The sequence below is a fragment of the Notechis scutatus genome, chromosome Z (genome assembly GCF_049901735.1).
Source record: "Notechis scutatus isolate UNSWTSFEM ecotype Mainland chromosome Z, rNotScu1.2, whole genome shotgun sequence".
Lineage (NCBI taxonomy): Eukaryota > Metazoa > Chordata > Lepidosauria > Squamata > Elapidae > Notechis > Notechis scutatus.
This window is the reverse complement of record NC_142025.1, coordinates 75323508-75341970: the sequence shown is the minus strand read 5'-3', so window position 1 is coordinate 75341970 and position 18463 is coordinate 75323508. Positions and strand designations below refer to the sequence as shown.

General features: G+C 38.9%; 1 protein-coding gene across 1 annotated transcript in view; it reads right to left on the bottom strand.

Moving 5' to 3' along the window:
• The window catches only part of RAMP3 (receptor activity modifying protein 3), a 72512-nt gene extending 61998 nt beyond the window's left edge, over nt 1–10514 (bottom strand). Inside the window, exon 1 of the mRNA XM_026681271.2 lies at nt 10086–10514. Coding sequence (XP_026537056.1) covers nt 10086–10137 — 52 coding nt within the window. The 5' untranslated portion in view covers nt 10138–10514. The remainder of the gene's footprint in view (nt 1–10085) is intronic.
• Between the last annotated feature and the right edge of the window lie 7949 nt (nt 10515–18463).

The following is an 18463-nucleotide window of genomic DNA, read 5'->3' as shown; positions in this document are numbered from 1 at the left end:
ATCGCCGCCCGCCCGCCCGCCCAAAGATGCAAGGGGGGGAAATTAAGTCACCCCCAAAAAGACGGCCTAGCCATTTTTGGGGGGCTCAAAAAAAAATAAAACCTGGACTTATTATATGAGAAACATGGTATATTATTCTAAAATTACACTATGTACTGTGTACATAATATAGGTCACAAGACTAATCAATCAATAAACCATTATTATTACTATTATTACTCTGACTGCTTCTTGCGTTTATCCCTTTTCCCACTAACTCTCAATAACAAAGACCGATAATGGATATTCTATGCAGCACTGATCATTTATAAGGTCAGAATATTTGCTTCCTAAATGCATGATTCAAGGTGATTTTAAAATGTGGTTATTCTGAAAAGGCCCTAAATTAAAGTGGAATTCTAAGAAACTATGTTATGCTAAACTGGTTTATTAGATTGGGTGATAGATTTAGTGAGAAAGAAAAATAGATAGGATAAATCCACTGGTAGGCTTCAAAACTTTTTACTACTGATTCTGTGGGCGTGGCTTGATAGGCGTGACGTGGCTTGGTGGGCATGGCTTGGTAGGCGTGGCAGAGGAAGGATACTGCAAAATCTCCATTCCCTCCCCACTCCATTAACCTGCTTTCCAGCTCCATTCTCCTGTACAGGGCAACAAAAGAAGACCCAGCCAGTCAGCTGGGACTTGGGAGGCAAAGAATAGAAGGGGGCAGGGCTAGTCAGAGCTGGTATTTGCCGGTTCTCTGAACTACTCAAAATTTCCGCTATCGATTCTCCAGAACTGGTCAGAACCTGCTGAATACCACCTCTGGATAAATCCCACATCCCAATACATAATCATGTTCTACTCTCTTTCAAACCAGCTCTCTTTTTAATTTAAAATAACATTTAACCTAAAAAAAAACAATCCTCTATCCCTAATCAAATAAAGCCTGCTTACTTATCTGAGGAAATGAATTCCTCCAATTCACTTTGAGTATAAGTAGACAGTTCTCCCATTTGGTAGATACACAAGCAAGCATTCTTTTTCTTTTTCCTTTCGGGCTAATCTCCTTCTCTATCCAGCTGAGGCTAGGTAGGCTCAATCCTTAAACCATATCCCCACACATCTGAGCAAGTCATAATTGTGAGAATAAGACCAGTTTATCAGAGGAAGACAGTGTCAAAGTTTACTGTTTAAGGGAAGGAGGCCATGCCTGCTTTCCGAATCATCAATAAGACTACCAGCTGGCATCATGGTGGCTGAGGGTTGAGGAAGGATGCAGCATTTAAGGATGCAGCATATGGTGGTATGGTGGCCTCGATATACTGTTTGACATGACTTATGCAACTGCTGCCAGGAGTGCTGTCATCAATTGTGTAACTGAGAATTAGATGTCTAGACAATCAAGTGAACTTAATAATTGAATGGTACCCATTCAGGGGTAGTTTATTGGCATCAGCTATAAAAAAAAAAACTACGTGTACAAAAATCTTGGTCTTAAGATGGTCAGCACAAATTTTAGCTGAACAAACAGCAAAATGCTACCAGAGATTTCACAGAGAAGTATCACAAGATATCTGATTATTTCTACCAGAATGTGAAACACTAGATCAACATCATATGAAACACCAAATGAAATGAATGAATCAACAAATGAAACACCAATTAATTTAACACCTAATCTTTCAGGATGACCCAACTGTAGAACTGCATCTTGTTTAAATGCATTGTTTAAATGACTTCTGGAATAACACATATTGAGCATAACACATGAATCCTGCAGTAATAAATTAGCTTCAATAGTTTCGGTACATACCAGGCCTCAAGGCCTCAAGGCCTCACGTAGGCTGAAAGCGTACCAGGAACAGAGAACATCAATCAACGACACGTCATCATGGGCTATAACTGGACTGCAAACGCTAATTGGCTACTTTGTACCTTTCACACTGACCATGTAACTGTGATTGGATGTTACTATGTGTCCACTAATATTTCTGCTCATGTAACATAATGATTGGATAGAATTCACCGCTTATGACGTATCACTATGTGTTTTTAATAAAAGAGCTTCCCTGAGCTATGGTTGGGGCAGCTCACCCAAGATAGAACCTGCGTTGGAGTCTTTCTTGATGCATTCGACCACCCAGTGAGAAGCCTTCCTAATGCGGAGCAAAGCCGCAGAATCCACTTAGTCATACTACTCCTCACTACTACTTCCTACCCCCTCCTTGGAATGCAAAGTTGTCATTCTTTTTGCAATAAAATTCTCAAATACATAGAGGGAGAGGGAGAGGGAGAGAGAGAGACATAGGGGCCCAGCTCCTGCTGTTAGTTCTTTTCTTACATTGACAAAGAAAACCTTAGGTGAACTCCAGAAAAGACTGGAAAATTTTGGAGATGGGGAAATCTTGGCCACCCAACTTCATATGGGAATCATGCAATAGCTGAAACTCCTGAGCAGAAAAGCATTTCTATTTGCCAGTCTATATGATCCAAAATTAAGTGATGATTGTCCATGCTGGTGATCTACTTGGAGTCTAGAAGATGACACTGCTCCCAGGAAAAAGAAAAACTGAGTCTGTTAATATGCACTCATCCAGCAATAGCCAAGACCCTAATTTTGGTACAGGATTTTTCTGACAGTCTTAAGCGCACCAGCCTCATTTTGGGCCAGTTTTTGGTGTTTTGTCTAGCAGAAGGAAGGTTATTTAGTTGGCTCAGTCAATAGGGCAAATGACTGCTAGTCCAAGGAAGGCTAAATTGAGATTATCAGTCCTAAACTGCAAAATCCAATTTATCATTAAATTACAAAACTTGGTTTTCTGTACTATATATATTTACTTTTGGGAGATTTGTTACCAAATGGGTTTAGTTTTATTCGATTTAAGCTTTTAACATGTTTATGGCCTAGAACTTTGATAAAATAAATACTGTAAATAAGCAGACAAAATTTTTGAATGTAACTTTTGAAACATGTAAGTTTGAAACAAAACACATGTTCCCTTTCATGCACACATCCAGTTTTGACTAAACATATGCAAATGCCTTTTGAAGATATTTTCATTTTTAAAGCTCCAGTTAAATAAAAATAGAACTATACATAACACACAAGTTGTAAGCCACAATGAAAATGATGAAAATATTAAAGTGCTAAATATTTAGAAAAGATTAAGAAAATCTAACAAAAATTAAAAAAAAATATTTCTCATGCCCATAAAAATTTAATACTTTTGAGCCTCTATTCTTAAATTTCTGCAAGTTTGAACGTCATTTTCTCTACATTTGTCATTAGCCATTTCATTTTGATATTTTAATTTTGCTATATTTTTCTACAATAATCATCTGTAGAAACAAATATTTATAACAATATCAGTATGCATCTATTAATATATGCTTCTGGACCCTTCCATTCAAGAAGTTATAATGAAACTTTCCATATTTCACCAAAATGCAAAATTTGGAACAGATTCTTTAAATTCATATCACTGTCCAAACCTAGTGATACTGTATTTATAAACTTGCTTAGTAAGTACTTAAAAAGAATTGTCACTATTTCTAACCATTTCTGGAAATGTAAGGGATTACATTATTCTGTTCATTTACAGACTTTCACTATTTTCCCTCTCTATGTTTACCTCACCTCTCTTACGGTAAAGGAAATAAGTTTGATCATTCATATAACAAAATTATTTTTGTATTTTCTGTAAGAAATCTTTGCTTGTATGAACTACCAAATCATATCACATATGTCCTTTTAATATGGGAGTTCCTATTATAATGATTACTCTCTAAGGAGAAAAAACCTGAAATGTCGATGGAAATAACCCATGATATGATAGTTTTTCAGTGTAAAGCTTAATAAGTATGCAGGCTATATAATTACTCAAGTGGTGAAGAAAACTGCTCCATGGCTGCAAAAAACACTTTCATCTATTCTTGTCCCGAAAATAGTTTTTTGTGAATCTGATGAATTATATCATATTTAAATTTTGTAATTAAATTAACAGAACCATGACAGATTAAATTCTAAACTAATGCAAGTACAGATATTAAAGAAAAGTGAGAGAATTCATTATAAATAAGGAAAATCTTTTCCTATAACAGGCTTCTATTATATATTTTATAATATACACTTCCTCTTCTGGGTTCAGACAAATGCAGGTTGACTCAGACTTCCATCCTTCAGAGGTTGGTAAAATGAGGACCCAGGTTGTTTGGGGTAATATGCTGACTCTGTAAACTGCTTAGAGCAGGGGTCCTCAACCACCGGTCCGCGGACCGGTACCGGTCCGTGGAGCACTCTGTACCGGCCGCAAAGAAAAATTTTTTTTTAAAAATGGCAGCTTTCTTCGCCTTTGGTGAATGCTGCTGGGATCGAGGATCAAGGACACAAATGAAAGAAGAGGAGGGAGGAAGCAACCGAAGCCTGTCCTGCTCTCTGGCTCAGCGGCTTCAGTTTCCTCCCGCCTCGTTCCTCTCTCAGTCGCTCTCTCGCTGCTCCACCAGCCCAGGAAGAAACTGCTTCAAAGAAGCCGGGGTGGTGGTGGTGGCTTTTCCTGTCGCCGCAGCTCCTCCGAGCGCCCGTTTACCCCCACCCGCCATCGCGCGCTTCAATTCAGTGCTCCGTTCTGCCTGCCTGCCTATGTGGTTGTTTGGGAGCAGCTTCGGCTGAGAATAATAACTATTAGCCTCTTTTTATCAGCCGAAGCTGCTCCGAAAGCGAAGGCAGGCAGGCAGGCAGGCAGGCAGAGCGGAGCACTGAATTGAAGGGCGGCGGGCGGGCGGGGTGGGGGTAAATGGGCGCTTGGAGGAACTGCGGCGACAGGAAAAGCCACCACCCGGCTTCTTTGAAGCAGTTTCTTCCTGGGCTGGTGGAGCATGTGAAGCGACTGAAGGAGAGGCAGACACCTGAGGAGGGAGGGAGACACCTGAGGGATGGGGTTGAGGGAGGCAGGGCCAGGCGCTCCTGAACTTGGTGGTTTTTGCTGGCAGGCGTTTTGTTACCCGACTAGGTAACAACATCCAGATGTTACCTAGTCAGGTAATGTGAAAACGTCTGCAAACTCAAACTCCTTCAAACTTCAATTCTCCCCGGTCCTTGAAAAAGTGTTTGTGCTTGAAACTGGTCCCTGGTACAAAAAGGTTGGGAACCACTGGCTTAGAGGGCTGTAAGCACTGTGAAGCTGTATATAAGACTGTAGTATTACTATTAAGAAACAATTATTACCCTAGCCTCTTCCAACCAGAATGGAACATTTATGCGCCAATCATTGGCCACACCATTTTGCCCCCAGCTGATTCACAGCCAACTTTCCCCCTTCACTATCCCTCCCCTGGTGATTTTCCATGACCAATGCCCCCCTGATCCTCCACTTTCAACTCTTCAGCACAGCCTATTCCTTCAGGCATTGTTTGATCCGGGTCTTTCACTGCATGGGACAAGAAGCTGCCAGCCAATCTGCTGCGGGCAGGAGTGAACGATCAGCAGTAGGCTATGGGAAAGTGCACCATAACAGGGAGGCTAAGGGGAAGTGCGCCAGGCAACTGGTGGCAGTTGCAGTGGCGTGCAGAAGCGATTGCAAGGGCCATGGAGGGGTGCCTCAATTAGGAGAATTTTCCTACCTTTAAATTGCAGCAAGCCATTGTTGCTGCATTTGGGGATCCATTTGGCACTCATGCTGCTAAGGGAGAGCAAAGCCTGAGGCAGGCAGGGCAGGCTTCAGCCTAACTATCTACCCAGAAAAAATTCAGAGGCTCTCTAAATCTCAGCAAAGCATTATGGAAGGAAATTGCTTCTGTGTGCGCTCTAGCAATGCTCCAGGGTTTTGCATCCCTGATCTAGTCCTAAAACAAGGTTTCCTTCCAATCCTGGATATATCCAGAATGTCGACCCTGAAACTGGCATAGTGTAGTAGCCATGTCTTAGTGTAGCCATTTCTTATTCTTATTATTTTCCGGATTTACACCAAGACCTTGCCAATTTGATATATTCCTAATAAAATGATCTTTGAAGAATATGCCTGCATTGGACTTTTTGTTACTGGGGATGTATTACTTAGAAGTTTGACACAAAATACTGGATTGCTCCCTGTTTTGTTTTTCTTCAAAGCAAATTGTCTGGAAGGACTTTGGAGGGAACAAGACCTAATTATAAATCCAGTATGAGAAGAAAAAGAAGGAGGCACTTGCATTTAAAAATCACCTTACTACTGCTTCCCAGGATTTCTCAAAGGGTCTTTGTCTGCAATGGACTTGGGAATCATCTTCCTCTTCTCAAGCTCCATGTCAGGCTTGCCCATTTCAGAGCTCCTCTTTGCTGGAGAGAGTCAATAGTGTGGCTAGTTGCTTGTATACAGTTCTAGAGAGGAATGGTCTCTGGGGTTTCCTGGATTGAACATTGGTGGTGACAACCACTTTTCTCTTTCCTTTGCCATTTCCTGTTACTATGTCTTGGTGAAAGGCACCGGCCCAGCTCTGTAAGCTGTCTATAGCAGCCACAGCAGCAAAAGGAAGACGGGCCAGAATGGAAGCGTCCTTCAGATTACAGTCAGGATCCAATGTGATCTGATGGAGCAGTCTTGGCTCCATCTCCACAGCAATGTCCCCATTAGCCTCCTGGTTCCCTTTTTGCCCAGAGTCCTGTCTCCTCCTTGGAATGAAGGGCTGGGGCTGGAAGGTCAGGGACCCATTGTCCGCTGAGAATCACTAGAGGAGGTCCAGTGGAGGAGAAAAGCTGCATAAGCTGAAGTGAGTGGTTGGGAGCAAAGTGGGGGCGGCCAATTGTCAGCACCTAAATTTCCAACTTAGTCCCCTTCCAACTGAGCCAATAACTTTCCTGAGAAGGTAACTTTTTTTTAGTTAAGTCTCACTGTTGTGTGATGATGCATGGTGTGTCTGTACTTAAAAGGTTTCATTTTGCTTGTTTATTCCTGTCAGAAGCATCACAATTAAAATAAGGCATATGAATATGACATTGTCATATGACATAAAATATAAAATACAAAATTAAAATATGTACAAGTTACACAGATCTCATCCAACTAGCAAAATTAATTCCATTTTGTTATGCTGCTATGAAGTCTTCAAGTGTGCACTGATCAGGACACAAAAGACAGTCAAGGGCAGAAGCCACCCTAAAGCCCTATTTGTTCAGAATATCTCTGGAAGTTATCGTATCCCGTGCATAGTCTATTAACAGATCAAAATTAAGAACTGGGGGAAAAACAGGCAAAATATGCAAATGGAGTATTATTAATTCTAGATCTCCATTAACTGATCAGTACATTCTACATGTTTCTAAATTCATTTGCTAAATTGATAGATTTTCTAGAATGTTTGGGAATATGTACAAGTTACACAGATCTCATCCAACTAGCAAAATTAATTCCATTTTGTTATGCTGCTATGAAGTCCTCAAGTGTGCACTGATCAGGACACAAAAGACAGTCAAGGGCAAAAAGATATATCTATCTTTTTGAAAGTAATATAACATTATTAAAAAAAACCATTTGTTAGAGGGCTGTAAAATCCAGTCAGAAAGCACAAATTTCATAGAAAGGCAGAATGGTGTGCTTGAAGTCAGATAATCTTCTGAAGAATCATCAATCCTTCTTCAACTCCTGCAAAACATCTAATGGAATCCAAATAAAAAGTTGGAGGGAAAAAAACAGATTTTCCTAAATCCCTGAATATATATTTGTTTATTGGCTTTGTAAATATATATATGTCTTACTGGCATTAAAAGAAAAAATCAATATATAATTATGACCTTCACTTCTTTTTTCCCCTTCCCAAATTCAGTCTCTCTCACTCAGTTCATTTTATCTATTATTACATTCAGGAACCAGTATTAAAACTCAGTCTCATTCATGCAGTACTACATTTCTCCATGTTCTCTAATACTTCCACTGAACTATCTTATTATTTTTCTAAAACCTGCATCCTCCTCCTTTATCCCAGATCGCCTCCCAGCCTTTCCCATCGAAATTCCTGTTTCCTTGGTACCATCTCACATTTACTGCTTCATGTAATCCAGGGTCCTCCTTGCTTGCCTGACTACTATATGAAAATCTTCCTATGTCACACTGACTGGCAACAGCATCTATTTCTTCTTTCAGTTTTCTTTTTTGGTAGCTAAGCATGTTTCAGAGCAAAACATTGTCTTTTGCCTACCTTCTATTTTTATTTTCAAAGAATTTTTCTACAGTATAAAGATGTCAAGTGGCTGAAGGCCAGCTCTTCATTTTGAATGTTTCCACTAAAGCAACCTGTTCTAAATAAATAAAATGAAATTTAAAAATTCAGCAACCCACTCCAGGAAGGAAATGTTCATATACCGATGGCTATAAGCATCATGATGCTTATCCAACTCAAGATTTATTTATTTATTTATTTATTTATTTATTTATTTATTTATTTAATTAATTAATTAATTCATTCAAGTGGCTCGCATTCCAACCAACAATTACCCAAACTCTACTTGTGACCTTTTAGTCTTAATTACCATATTGTAGGCAGTTCCCTATGGCTTTAGATATGTGACTGTCATTTCCATATCACAAATATTTTTTTAAAGTAAATTGATGATTATGTTCTTCAATACCTACTTAAACCTATTATAGATGTATCCTAGTATCTGCAAGTTTATTTAAATTCATCTTTCATTTTATTATGTTTTCAGGTTTGCCTTGCTCAACATCTGCTATATGGCAGAGGAGTCCACTCCATGATAGTTACATCATTATCAAGTTTTTAGGTGAAAACAAAAATCTCCGACTGGAGCTAACTAATAATGGAGAATGGAGAAGATAAGGAGAGGCGAAAATCTGGACTAAACCAAGTCTCATTTGCAAGGAAATTATTTTTGCAACATATGTTTGCTCTCACAAGGAAAAGGGGGAATGGATTGTATTTGAAAATTCCTTCTTTCAAACTTAAAATATTTCTATTATGAAATGAAATGTTAATCATCTCTCTCTCACACACACACAATGTTCCAATGCAGATATACTACTGGGGTCAGGTAACAGCTGGATTTCCAAGTATACTGATCTCATTGAGCTAGTCAACATAGTATGTAACAGTGTATAACAGATACAGCTTCACTGTAACATGTATGTAAATCAGTTACCCTTAAAAATATGCTACTTATACCCTTCATGTGATGAAGTGGATTGAAATCTTATGTGCTAAGAAAATTGCTGCAGACTGCACACAGTGGGGCAAAATGAAGTTTATCTTTTTTTTCCACAACACCCAAAGTGATCCTGCTGAATCTCTTTGGGAAAGGGTGGGAAATATATGATCCTAGAACTGCGTGTGGCCCCAAATTTCTCTTTTGAAGCCTTTGGAGCAGCTACAACCACAAATGTAAAACACTGAATGCAGCATTTAGTGCCATTATGATAGGAACCACATTCAAAAGACTGCAAACGCCAAAATAAACAAATTATATTTAAAAGGACCCAAGAAAACCAAAATAACCTGAGCACAGAAACATGCATAATGAGGCCAAATTCACTTTGCAGCTCTCAGGTTCTGAAATAATTTAAAATGGGGTCCTTACTCATTAAAAGTAATTCATACCTCTGGTTTCAGAAACTCGTAAGATCTGTAATTGTTCTTCACAGGAAGCCAAGATAAATCATAGTATGAAGGGCATCCAAAAAATAGATGGTCCTCTTCAGACTGAGCAAAAACCACACTAAGCTTATCAACCTACAAATCTTCTAGCATTTGAGAATTTGGCTTGTGGCTGTGTATAAACACTGCCAATAGGGGCTTCAAGCAAGATGCTAGGAGAGTGGTTGTCTCCCTCAAAACCTGGTTTCCCCCCCCTGCTCCTGAATAATATCAAACTTTTAGCTATATTATTGATTTGCTATTTCATAATCAGTCTTTAGAGAAACAAAGTGAGTTTTCTGATAAACTCCGGTTTGGTTTTTGTTTGCTTTTTTCCTCCTAAAGGACTTACTGCAAAGCAAATCATGCCTTTCAAGCGTACCTTGAGCATACTATTCACGAGCGTAGCCAAATGTTCCTTTCAAGTGTCTCCTTGACAATACGATAGATATAACCCGGGAACTGTAGCGTTAGGTACTTACCCCATAGCACAAAGAGGAAAAGTTGGGCCAATCGCAAGGCACGACGCTCCATCCCGAATATTTCGGCAGCACGAGGCAACACAGCCGGCAGTCTGAGGCGAAGGCAACGCGCATGAGGCCCTTTCGGAGCAGCCTCTGTCAGATCTTTTATTCGGCACTCTCGCTAGTGGAGAACCGATCTTCACTCTACCGTATGAAGTCCTGAGCGGGAACTTGGGCTGCCAAGCATCTCGGTTTGCACAAAATCCAACCCTCCTGCTCCACCCCCTTCCTCCGCGGACATATAAGCAGCCACCGCCACCACTCAGCTCGGAGTGCCATTGTTTCCTGCGTTCCTCCTCCCAAGCCTGGTTTGAAGAGGAGCAGGAGGAGATATCCCCGGACGCTCCAGAGAAAAGATAGTGCAGCCTGATGCTACCGGCAAGCACTGCCAGGACGGGATTAGGGTGGCCTCCCAGAACTCGAGCCTTGGGGTGGGGGGGCAGCCGGTGGAATGCCCTTTTCTTGCCTTTCTTTTTCCCCGCCTTCTGGCCAAATCCGCCACTCTTCTTTTTTACGTTCTGTCCGCTTCTTTAATTCCTCTCTATATTTTTGGAACACTTCTTGATCAATGGAACTCTGTTTTATTTTATTTACTTTAACTATCTCTCTTGAACAAACTGCTGTGTACCCTACCCTCCTTACCTAGCTTTTAGGTAATTCCAGGAGCTCAGGTAAGAGAAACTTTTCCCAGGATAGCTTAGATAAAGCAGGTGGCCAACACACTCCTGATAGCATCACAATTTATCATAATGGATGCCTTTTAGTGCACAGGATAAATGAGCAGGCACAGAGCACCCACAGACAATTTTATAACAGCTGGCTGAGTACAAGTTGACAGCACCAATTAATCATAACAAAATGCTGTAGCATATAAAAGAAAGCAGGAGGGGGATTTTATTATTATTCTTTTCATCATTTTACATCATGAATAATCAGGCTTGAAAACAGAAGCCCAACTATTCTTGTCTCAACCTCAATGTCTGCTTTGTGTGTCTTTGTGTGTGAGAGAGATAGAGTTCAATCTTGATTTTTCACATGTGAAAGCATATTCAATACTTTGTTTCCAAGCTTTACTTTTTTTCCTAAGAAAAGCCACTATGATAATAAATTGATTTTGAGGAGAAATTATCTATTTCTTAAATAAAGAACTAAGAAATAAAGTAAAAAATCTAAGATATGCTTGCAGGGCTATATCCTTATTCTGTAGCAGCAGTTACTCAGAATAAGCAAGAGCAGCCCAGAATACTTCAAAGCCAGTTACACAAATCAATATTACTTTACAGTTTCACACTGCTAAAATACATTTAAGAACTGGGTAAGCCTCCCTACTACTGTACTGGTCACTGGTATTCATAGTTTCTTCTCTGTGTTGATCTCAAAACCAAGGGAAAAGAAAAAGTATGGAGCGGGGAGGGGGAATCTTAAGAAATTTAATTCTAATAAAATTGAAGTTCATTTTCTTGTATTTAATGCACAAAAGAAGGGTTGGCTAAAATTATTGCTTGCTTTAGAAGTTTCTTTTGAATCGTGGAATGAGGCAAGATTGCTGCAGAGCTTGCTTTGCTGAAAAGAAGCATTTTTCAACAGGATGATCCTTTTTCATGATCATTTATTGTATAATAGATATGGGCTTTATTCTGGATGAGTTTGATTTGGGCCTCCTAGGATGCATTCAATAGAGGAAGTAGGCTATTTGCTCTGGGGGGACTACTAAATCAAACAAATTATGTAGTTAATGATTATGCATGGAAAAAGAGAAAAGGGCAAGTCTTACTAGCTTTTGACATATAACAAGCTCCTGAATGCATGATGTCCATGGATATATAGTAAATAAGTAAAGCGTAAAGCAAGCCTGCACAACTTGCAGAGAAAAAAGCAACACTGATAATAAATTAAGAATTTATTAAAAATAATAGTAGGCTATAAAGAAATATCTGGCACACCAATCAGATGATTAGTAGTGTAGGAAGTTAGCACCTACCCATCTCCTAGAAAATGAAATATCCTAGGAAATATTTAAAAAGCAGAATATTTCCCCTAAAAAGAGAAGTAGAAACTCAAAAGCAGAAGCTCACTCCCACCTTTGTTAATGGGTGGGCCAGAGTATTCTATATAACGAAGGCCTCTGCTCATCTCACCACCTGGCCTGGGTAGATTGCATCAGCCAGCACTCAGGTGAAGCCATGTGGTCCAGATAAAGCCTACCCCCCCCCCGCCCCTGGGAGTCTGACAGCCAATGGGATACATTTCTTGCACAGGAACAGGAAACACTAAGGTGGGACCCAGCAGAGGTTATCTAACTAAGGGACTCTCAGCATCTCAACCCTTTTCCTTCTTTCTTCACCTAAGGCATGTGATCCTGTCCACTTTCCAAGCATGTTTCCAGTGTCTTTCTTCCCTACTTGGAACTGAACCCAGAAGAATATTTCTTCCAACAGTATCTAACAAAGGCCGAAGTTCTGGAGGTAGTGGCTATGAGGACTGTTGATTGGATTGGCAGTGAGTCTCCATAGCTGGTTTTCATAGTATCGTTCTACATTGAGTTCAGTGTCTTTATCACTATACCTTGCTTGCTTTTAAGTAATTTGAATTGGTTCTCATGTGAGCTTTTGTCAGTGTGACTGTTCATGTTATGAATAACTTATTAGAGTTTGCATTTTCACAAATTCTAGAGAACTTAATTTTGAGACAGTTTTTTAAAAAATAAATAAAGCATATCTCTATTCTTGGAGATTGGAACATTTTGTTGTAAACAGCTCAGAATCATTAGAGATTGAAGTAACCTCTAAATCAGGGGTGTCAAACTGGCGGTCCGTGGGCTGGATGCATCACATGCAGGTCACATCCACCCCAGCTCCACAAAGGGGAAAACCATTGTGGTATGTCATGTGACTACAATGTGACAATACAAGTTGGCCACCCATACTCTAAATAATTCTGGCTTAGCTATATAGCTTACTTACTTCAGCTTTTCTTACCATCAGGTGAAAGTATCTGTATAAAGAGATAAGATTTTATTGACTTCAGAATCTATTTAAAAGATTAAGTAATTTTTTATGTTCAATTTCTTGAGAATTACTCAAATCAAGAGCTCAGATAGTATATTATATTGTTTTGTGTCTTTCTTAAAAAGGAATTCTGCATTTGCTCTAAAATTCAAGCAGCTTAAATATTGCTAGCTGAGGAATACATTGAGTTGTAATCTTCATTTTCATATTTCTTTCAATCCTTCACTTGAGACACTTCCCCCAAAATATCTTGTAACATACCTTGTGAGATTTATACATTAATATATCCTTTCTGTTGTGCCAAGTCTTAAAGTGGCTTTTTTCTATTTACTTTTTTTCTGAGAAAAGGAGAAATGCATCACTGCACCCTGTCTCAAAAAACATATATAATTTCATTTCAATTTGTATATGTTAATTATATCAACATATACTAATATGTTGCTATAATTTTAAAATTAATCACTATAATTATTTCAAGACAAAATACATCTCAACAGAGGAGAAATGAGTAATCAAGTACTCTGTGTCTACAGAATTTACTATCAGAGCTTTGAGAGCCAAGTTCTCCTTTTCTTTAATTGTTCCTTTATTTTTAAATTACACTTAGACTGAAGAACTCTTCAAAGGAAGGTCTTATGCTTTGTAAAATAGGACACAGAACTACTCTAGTTACAATTGCATGGGTATTAAGCTATCCCTGAATATTTAAGCTATTTAATTATACGTTATATAATAGATAACCAGGCTGAGCCTGAGGGAGGGGTCAACCATGTCATCAGCATAGAATAAGCATGTACTCATTTGAATAATGCTGGTTCCTGATTTCTTGTACCTGACACTATATTAAGTTCTACATATTGTAGGATTAGTAAAGCAAATACAAAGCCCCTTTGTATTTAACATTTCAATAACAATATTTAAGGGAGAAAATTTTAATAAATAATTATAAACAATAACTATTTAGATAAAAAACTCAGCCCATTTCCCACATACACAAAGGACTTCATTCCTTTGCCTTAAAAATTGGAACATCTATTCAGTGTTTATATGCCAGGTTTGCATTCTTTGCTGCTGCTTCATCATACTTCACACTGTCTGTAAATAAAAGTTGCTGTACAGTTGGTTCTGAGTTAATAATAATAATAGGGACCAGGAACTCTGTTGCTAAGCAACATAGTCGTAAAGTGTGATGTCATGTGACAACTAGATGTGGGCTGCTGCCGGTTTTGCTGCTGGTTTGGGTGAACTGGTAGTTAAGATTCTGTGCAGTTCGGCAAACTGGCAAATCCCACCACTAGCTGGCCCCGAAAAATGGCCTGAAAACAGCCAAAAAATGGGCAGGGGCAGGACCAGCCCCTGGGATTAGTCCCAACTGGCTGAATTCTACCTCTGCCTTTGAGACGAGTGGTGAGGAGGCAGGGCTGTGTGTGATGAGTGATGTCGCCTACCCAGTCATATGATCAACCGGCCACACCTACCCAGCCAGAGAACCAGTTATTAAAAAATTTTAACAAGCAAACCACTACTGGTGACAACAGTAGTTCCAGCAGTTCTAACTGCAGTTCTTTCATGAAGCCTGTACTGTTGTTAGAGCAATGTCACATGACAGCCCTTTGAGGACTTCTGCCAGTTTTGTCATTGATTTTGCTTGTTGGAATCTGACAGTGAAGGTCACAAATGTTGATCATGTGACCATGGGACACTGCAACTATCATGTGAGCTGTTTACCAAGCATCCACATTCTATCACATGACTTTAGGGACACTGCAACATAGCCGCAACTTCAAGGGTTAGCTAAATGTCCTTGTTCAGTAGTCGTCACTGAACAAATGGTTGCTAACAAAGGACAACCTGTATATACAATTTATAACTTTAATCACTTTATGATATTTTAAGGAAATTGATAATATATTAAGATTATTTTTATGGGAAGAATCAACCCATAAAATTTTTTCAACGAAATTGCAATTATGAGAGTTTTAATTTTCTGATTTTCAGTTTTATTACGTGTGTGTGTGTGTGTGCGTGCGTGCATGTGTGTGTGTGTGTGTATATATATATATATATATATATATATATATATATATATATATATATATATATATATATATATATATATGTGGATCTTTGGTTATTCGGGTTTTCTCGCGTAAGATTCAAAGTATCTAAGCAACGTTAGCTTAGCTGATGAACAACACCTAAAAACCGAACTAAACACTCTCACCAACGTACTAACAGCCAATGGATTTCAAAGAAAGAAGATCACCCACCTAATCCAAAAAGAAACCCCAACCAAAATCCAAGACAGAGAACAAGAAGAACGGCAAAAGCCCTCCTCCCATATATAAAAGGCACTACAGACAAAATCAGCAAGATCCTCCAAAAACACAACATTAAAACAGCATTCTGCACAAACAGAAAAATATCCACCATCCTAAGAAACCCTAAAGACAAAATCGAGTTAGAAAACCAAGGAGTATATGAAATCCCCTGCACTGCCTGCCTCACCACATACATTGGACAAACTAACAGAGAATAAGTGCACGCGTTGAAGAACATAAGAACTCAATCAAAAAGAAGAACCAACCTCTTCCCTGGTCCAACACCTCAAAGCCACAGGACATGAGATTGACTTTAAAAATACCAGAACTATCGCCAAAACTGAACACCACAGCAGCAGAATAATCAGAGAAGCCATAGAGATGAAAAACGCCCACACAGCATGAATAAAAGAGATGACACCTCCCGCTTACTAGCCATTTGGAAACCCGCCCTCATGAACAGATGAGTACCCAACATGATAAATGACACCAGACCCACACCCAGGAGGGCCACACAAGATGCCACCACCACACTTCCACGTAAAAATCAGACTCACACCCACACAGAAGATGAGACACGACCACAGACCAGAGCCGCACTGCAGCTGCATCACTACCCACTTCAAACTCCTCTGAACCATACATGAGCGAACTGGCCCCCACCATGAAGATGTGGCACGACCACGAACTCGAAGCCAAACAAACACAGACCCAGACCCCAAACTCAAAGCCATATTAAAAACCCAAAATGCTACATCACAGCCACCCGCTCAGGACATCACATCAGAAAACTCAAGAAATTACACCTCAAGAACTCAAGAAGTCACAACACAGCAAATGACCCAGGATATCACAGCACAAGACCAAGGATACCACAGCAATAAATCTCACAAGGTCATCACACAACCCATTACCCAAGCTGTTACTACACAGGAGGCTAATTGAAAAGAGATCAAAACACAAGCGACCCAGGAGATTACAACGCATAGACCCAGGATACCACAACAAAAGAACTCACAAGCCCATCACAAAACCCATTACCCAAGCCGTTAAAACACAAGAGGCTAACGACCCAGGAGATGACAGCACAAGATCCAGGATATCTCTACAACAAAAGGCCATTACACAGCCCATTATACCAACATCAACTCCATCAACCAATCAAGAGGCTGCAGCACAGCCAACCAGCCCAGCACACCATCCCCCACCACTTGTATATATAGAGAGATGGCAGCTCCGGTCACACACTGCTTGCACTGGCACTAAGCCGAAAGCACCAGCCTGAAGATGACGAGTGGGACCTCGCCGAAACGTTGCCTAGATACTTTGAATCTTACGGGAGAAAACCCGAATAACCAAAGATCCACATACAAATACCCATGAGAACCTCAGAAAACATAGATAGATAGATAGATAGATAGATAGATAGATAGATAGATAGATAGATAGATAGATAGATAGATTAAATCCAAATAACCATGTTAAAATGGTGGGCATGATTGGTTTGTTGTGAGCTCTTTTATACCATGGCAGTGGCATGTTTCCAGGTTTAACAATAGTTCTATTCTTTTATTAATGTTTGTGCAACATAACAAAAAGATATAGGAATAAAAGCAAAATTACAGATTTACAATCTGGGATAATCCCAGTTTGAAAAGTACAGATAAATCCTTTTCTTGTAAATTGAGTTATTTGGGCATTAATATTTTTGGATTAATTTATTACCAATTATGTTTTTAAACCATCTGAATTACTGTAAGAAGAGTTTGAATTATGTCTGTCCTTCTAGGAGTCCCAGATAGAAAACCAAATCAAGAATATTCATACTATTTTTATTATAAATTTACTGTAGAAACCTTGCAAGTATGAAAACATTTTCCCTACCCTCTGCCTTCATTTTCTGGTGTACTATGTCCTTTCTGAGATGCTTTCTCTACCCTTATCTCTTCTCTGGGTTCAGATCTTTCTTAGATCATTGTCCAGGCTGAGATCCTCTTCTTGAACACTGGACCCTATGTAACAAAATGAAATTCAATGTTAAGAAGTACAGATACAGATTAGTGAAAAAGCAGTAGATTATTTACAACTGCAAAATGGCAGAATATTTTATTAAAACATTTTTTGATTTAGCAATTTGTTCCAGATACAGTATGTGAGCACATATAAAGTTTCTGAATCATTGTCTGCATTGGTATGTGCTTTGAATAATCATCATTCTAAATGTACTGTGAATGCTTTTATGAACAATTAAATATTAGAAAGGTAGATCATAATTTAAGACTTGAATGTCATCTGTATTGATTTGTTGAGTTATCATTAAACACAGGCAGTCATTATATGAACATCTGATTTATAAAAAACATATTTACAAATGGGCTGTGTGTTATTAAAAATGGCAAACAGCTTCTGCGAGCTAACAAACTGCCGAAGTCGTGTAATGTTTTCATGAACTGCTGAAGCCACTCATTTTTAATATATAGCCTGTTCCAGAAGTTGATGAAAGGACTGAGAATGCCAGCCATCATTTTTAATATTGGGCATTCCATTCAAAATTACGAGTTTTGACTTACATGATGTAATGGTATTTGGAAATTTTGTGGGGAGACAGGAGGAAGAAATGCTGCTTAGGGAATTTCCGATAAGAGAGGGCATAGCATTTAGCTACATGAGCAGAGTAAGTAACTCAGAAAGGAGTCTCCTTAATATCTCAGTTGTAAAGAGATAGGTAATCTGTAACAATATAGAATAATAATGCAATAACAATACACATCTCTGTAAAGATAAAAAAAGTAACAAATATATTATTCCTTTATGTATTTATTTTAAATGCACACATGTGCATATGAAAATACATTAACTAAAATCAAGAGTTTGTATCTACTATTTCATACTAAAATAGTCTTTGTGTTTTTATGTTTTTAACTGTAATTTTATTTTAATGTTTTTAAGTGTTTTAAATTGTACCCCATCTTTCTTATACTGTTCTACAACTGTAATTAAGATTGAA